The sequence below is a fragment of the Octopus bimaculoides genome, chromosome 25, assembly GCF_001194135.2.
Source record: "Octopus bimaculoides isolate UCB-OBI-ISO-001 chromosome 25, ASM119413v2, whole genome shotgun sequence".
Lineage (NCBI taxonomy): Eukaryota > Metazoa > Mollusca > Cephalopoda > Octopoda > Octopodidae > Octopus > Octopus bimaculoides.
The window spans coordinates 25695546-25701181 of NC_069005.1; the positions used below are offsets into that span (position 1 = coordinate 25695546).

The following is a 5636-nucleotide window of genomic DNA, read 5'->3' on the forward strand; positions in this document are numbered from 1 at the left end:
AGTGTTGGTGTGTTTACATCCCTGTAAGTTAGTGCTTCGGCAAAAGTGACCAGGCTTGAAAAAGAAGAGGAAATAAAAATTATTAAAAAAAAAAAAGGAAAAAACTGGTGTTGATTCCTTCCGCTCCAAATTCTTCGAAGCAGTGGCCCCAGCATGGCCACAGTCAGGTGACTGAAACAAGTAACAGATAAAATATCTTAAGCTGTTTTTTGTTTTGTTTTTTATTTACCAACACTAGTTTTCTTTACACAGTTTTACATCAAAAAGTTGCATAAAATAAAAACAGCTCAACTTTTGTATCTTTGTCATTTTTTTTGGGGGGACTCATTTGCATAAAATTAATTAGCAAACAAAAATCATGCAAAAGAGAGTAAAAAAAAAAAACTATTAAAAACAAAAAAAATTTAGTTTGCAGTTAAAATGAAACTTTGTGTCTCCAACACAAAAACTGAGTTTACAAAACAACGATATGCAGACATTTACATTCTCTTACATATATACACTTATATAAACACATACATATACATACATACACATATAGATTGAATATCACAGATTTATAAATATTGAAATTTTATAATAGTAATAATAACAATAATAATAATCCTTTCTACTAAAGGCACACAAGGCCTGAAATTCGTTGGGAGGGGACTAGTAGTTTCATTGGTACTTAATTTATTGACCCCTGAAAGAATGAAAAGCAAAGTCGATCTCGGTGGAATTTGAACTCAGAACGTGAAGACAGACGAAATGCCGCTTAGCATTTTGCCTGGTATGCTAACGATTCTGCCAGCCCACTGCCTATTAATAAATATAATAATAATAATAATAATAATCCTTTCTACTATAGGCACAAGACCTGAAATTTCAGGTGGCGGGGTGCTAGGTGATTGCATCGTCCCCAGTACTCAACTGCTACTTATTTTATTGACCCTAAAAGGGATAAAAGGTAAAGTTGACATCGGCAGAATTTGAACTCAAAACGTAGCAATGGCCAACTTACTGTTAAGCATTTTTTCCGGTAAGCCAACAACTCTGCCAGCTCGCTGCCTTAATAATAATAATAATAATAATAATAATAATAATATTAGCAATGGTTTCAAATTTTACGAGGGCAGCAATTTTAGGGGAGGGAAGGAGTCGATTACATCGACCCCAGTTTTCAACTGGTACTTATTTTATCGACCCCCCCCCCACCTCAGTGGAATTTGAACTCAGAACGTAGCGACAGCCAAAATACTGCTAAGCATTTTCACCTGGCATGCTAATGATTCGGCTAGCTCGCCACCTTAATTAGTAATAATAATTCTTTCTACTCTGGGTGCAAGGCCTGAAATTTTTTGGTGAAGAGTAAACTTGACCTCAGCAGAATTTGAACTCAGAACATAAAGATGGACAACCGGCCACTAAGCATTCTGTCTGGCATGCTAATGATTCTGCTATCTCACAGCCTTAATAATAATGGTTTTGTATTTACAAATAACTTAGGATTTGCTACGTCTTTCAAAGCGAAAACTGGGTCTGTCCAAGATAGAGGTGAAGAGACAAGAGAGAAGAAGTCTTTCATTGGCACTTTCTCTATTACCAGGCTATATGGGAAGCCAGTTAGCTAGTCTTTTGCTCTTTAATTCTTTTACTTGTTTCAATCATTGGACTGAAGCCATCCTGGGGCCCAGCTTTCAAGGGTTTAGTTGAAACAAATCAAGACAGATACTTATTCTTTGTTCTATAAGTGATGGAGACAAACGAACCAAGACTGGCAATCAAGTGGTGAAGGAGACTAACTAACACACACAACAGACTTCCATGCAGTTTCTGTCTACTAAATCCACTCACAAGGCATCAGTTGGCCTAGGGTTATAGCAGCAGACACTTGCCCAAGATGCCATGCAGAGGAACTGAATTTATGATTACAAAGAGAATTTCTTAACCATACAGTCAAGCCTGCACCTGTGTGTGTGTGTGTGTGTGTGTATATATAATGTCTTTTACTTGTTGTAGTCACACACGACATATTAACACCTATTTAACACCTGGAGTTGTGTGTGTTTGGTTTCAAAATTAATTTTGTTGGAGGATTTTTTTTTAAATAGTTACTAAAAGCAAAAGTTCTATTAAAAGTAAACCCTTCAAGGCTGGGCCCCAGCGTGGCTTCAGTTCAATCACTGGAACAAGTAAAAGAACAAAAGTATAGAAGACTACTAGTTGGCTGGCTTGCCATATACAGCTGGATAACAGAGAACGTGCCAAAGGAAGACTTCTTCTCATGTCTTTTCACCTCTGTTCTGAACAGACTCAGTTTTGGCTGAGAAAGACGCAGCAAGTGCTCCAGCATGGCCGCAGTCAAATGACAAATAAAAAAGAATAAAATGTTATTCATTATTGCTCCTACTATTATTTATTATTACTATTATTATTATTATTATTATTATTATTACATTTTTATTATTACTATATAATTATTAATTATTACTATAATTATTATAATTATTAATATTACTATTATTATAATTATTATGGTGGTGAGCTGGCAAAATCGTTAAACACGTCGGGCGAAATGCTTAGTGTAATGTCATCTGTCTGTATATTCTGAGGCATATTCTGCCAAGGTCAACTTGGTGTTTCATCCTTTCAGGGGTTGATAAATTAAGTACCAGTGAAACACTGGGGTCAATGTAATTGACTAGCCCCCTCCCTCAAAATTTCAGGCCTTGTGCCTTTAGTAGAAAGGATTATAACTTATTAGTATTATTATTACTTAATAATTAAAGAAATAATTTATTAAAGGATATCATTATTATAAATACAATGAGGATTATAGATTCTTTGAATTTTCTTTGTTTGCTTGCTTGTTTTTTCAATGTTTTTTTCTTTTCCTTTCTTGTTATTGCAACAGCAGCAGCTGTTGTTGTTGTTGTTGTTGTTAATACCTTTGTTGTTTAAAGTAGATGAAATAGCTGCAAGCAACTGGTGCAGTGCAGTTATTAGGGCAGTGTCATTGCAGCAGCAGCAGCAGCAGCAGAAGCAGCAACCATCGCTTATCTTCTTGTTGTTGTTGTTGTAGACATTGACAACGTCCCGACGCCAACCCCAAACAACAGCAAAGTCAGGGATTCGGTGCCCGAAGAGAAAACCATTTGTCTTTGTACGAACCCTTGAGACGTTGGAGTAAAATAGACAGGCAGCTTCACAAGCTTTTTCGAGCTGGAAAATAGTGAAAGAAGAAAAAGAAAATACATAGTCTTTTACTGGATTCAATCACTGGACTGTGGCCATACTGGAGTATATCAATACTTGTTCCAGTCTGGCTCTTGTAAACACTAACATTCTTATTATGTTCTGACATACACAAACTCTTATATCACTAGCTGACCACGTGCCGTCAATAACGACGGCTAATTGTAGCATGTTATATATAAATAAGATACAAAATAAGGTACATAATAATCACACATACACATATTCACATACTTCCCTTGTACATGCACACACACACACACACATACATACATACATACGCTTACACGGAGTTGAAATGCTGGCTTTTTTTCACTCCCTTCCTTCCTTATTCATCTATCACCCCCCTTTCTTTCTTTCATTGCTATTACTTTCTCTCACTCTCTCTCAGTCAGGGCTATTACTCTCACTACTTCTCCTTCACTGAATTACTATTTTCTCTCCTCCTCCACGTCCAACATGATTCTGGACAAATGATATATATATATATATATGTAAAAAACACCTTTTTGAGCGTGGCCGTTGCCAGTACCGTGTGACTGGTCCTCGTGTCGGTGGCACGTAAAAAGCACCCACTACACTCTCGGAGTCGTTGGCGTTAGGAAGGGCATCCAGCTGTAGAAACTCTGCCAGAACAGACTGGAGCCTGGTGCAGCCATCTGGTTCGTCAGTCCTCAATCAAATCGTCCAACCCATGCCAGCATGGAAAGCGGATGTTAAACGATGATGATGATGATGATATATATCACACATACAAATATATAAAAACACTACACTCATTCTTATATTAAGAGATTATTATATACACACACACACACACACACACTCAAGAATAAAGGAGGATGACAATGAGGGAAGGAAGGAAGAGTGGCGGCAGCGCAAATTGATCAAAACATGGACATAGTGAATAATTATGATCAGCTAATGAATTTATTCATATCGCTGCCACCAGCACTACCACCCCTACAGGTACCATCAGCACGGCCACCTCCACCAACACCACCACCACAACTATCACTACAGCTACTACTACTGCTACAGACAATGAAGATGACCACCAATGCTAATAATGAAAATTTCTAGTTTTGGCCCAGTTTATGACTGGTTTACAATATCACCCCAGGAGGATAGATACACAACATTTGAACCCAGGAAGATACGGAATACAACAATAAAGATTGAATCTAGAGTCACTTACTTAATGGTAAATGATCTCACATTGGCAGAGAAAGGAGAATCACCATCTTCATCAGATATGGCAACCTGCAGCAGAATGGGTGAAGAAAGAGAGAGAAAAATATACAATAGACTAATATGGTGTGTGTGTGTGTGTGTGTAAATATATGTACATGCAAGAAAATTTAGTTTTAAATGATTCAAATACATGGATTACATTTTATAGAAAAAGAAAAATTATAAAGTAGTTGTATGCTGTCAACTTAATGTGACAGTCCCATGAAGGGAATAATACTACTGCTATTTAGCCCTAGGAAGCTGCACCGCTTCCTGTCGGCCTTGACACATTTCCTGTGTCTATGTTTACAGTGGGGGAGACAAGCACCTCCACGCAACCAAACCTACATCCAGAGACATGTTTCTGAGTCTTTGCTCGTCATCAGTCTGGAGTAGCAATGACTTGCTAGTCGAAGATGCTTGTCAAGCTCTTGTAAACATATAACAATTCTAGTGAAATACATTCACTGATTTCAAAAATAGATACAACTACTTTATCGTATCACTACTGCATAAATCTCAGAGATTTAGAAATGTATTATTTCTATTTTTGAAAAATTATAAATTAATAGAATAACAATTGTGAAAACAGGAAACAAAAAATAAATTGAAATTAATTGAATGCCTCTAAAACTAAGAATATTCTTCTTGAAATGACTAGAGTGGTAAACTAATAGTAATGGCAAATCTACATAAACATTCAATCCAACTGTGACATGTTCTTAGGACTATGTTTCGCTTCACCTACCACATCTGTGGTTATTTTTATGTATCGCTTAACAAAAGCTATACTACCACCTGAACTTCAAAAGCAGGTACCAGAATGTTCTAAACCAGATACAAGACCCTGCTCGTAAGTCGGTAAGACCAGGGTTTTAGTGGAAAGTCTGTTAGTGAATGAGGGATGTTTACCTTTATGGATTGCTGACTGCGGTTCTTGATAATAACTTTTGTTTTTAGCGTTTCACCCAGATGGCATGGATAAAATGCCATAACATTTGACTTCACCTCCAAACTCAAGTTGGTGTTACTGAAAGATATCAGTGTTAAACAATTAGTAACAAACGTATGACAGAGAACACAACAGGGTATAACATTGCATCATGTCCCTTCAATCACATATATATATATATATATATATATATATATACACACACAATAATGCC

The 5636-nt window shown here is 36.6% G+C and overlaps 1 protein-coding gene across 1 annotated transcript in view; it reads right to left on the reverse strand.

Annotated features, from left to right (window-relative positions):
- Positions 1 to 205: 205 nt before the first annotated feature.
- LOC106878833 (uncharacterized) overlaps positions 206 to 5636 on the reverse strand; it is a 23331-nt gene continuing 17900 nt past the window's right edge. The window contains exons 12-14 of the mRNA XM_014928174.2: positions 5383 to 5500; positions 4436 to 4500; positions 206 to 3204 (exon numbers count right to left, since the gene is read on the reverse strand). Coding sequence (XP_014783660.1) covers positions 3039 to 3204; positions 4436 to 4500; positions 5383 to 5500 — 349 coding nt within the window. The 3' untranslated portion in view covers positions 206 to 3038. The remainder of the gene's footprint in view (positions 3205 to 4435; positions 4501 to 5382; positions 5501 to 5636) is intronic.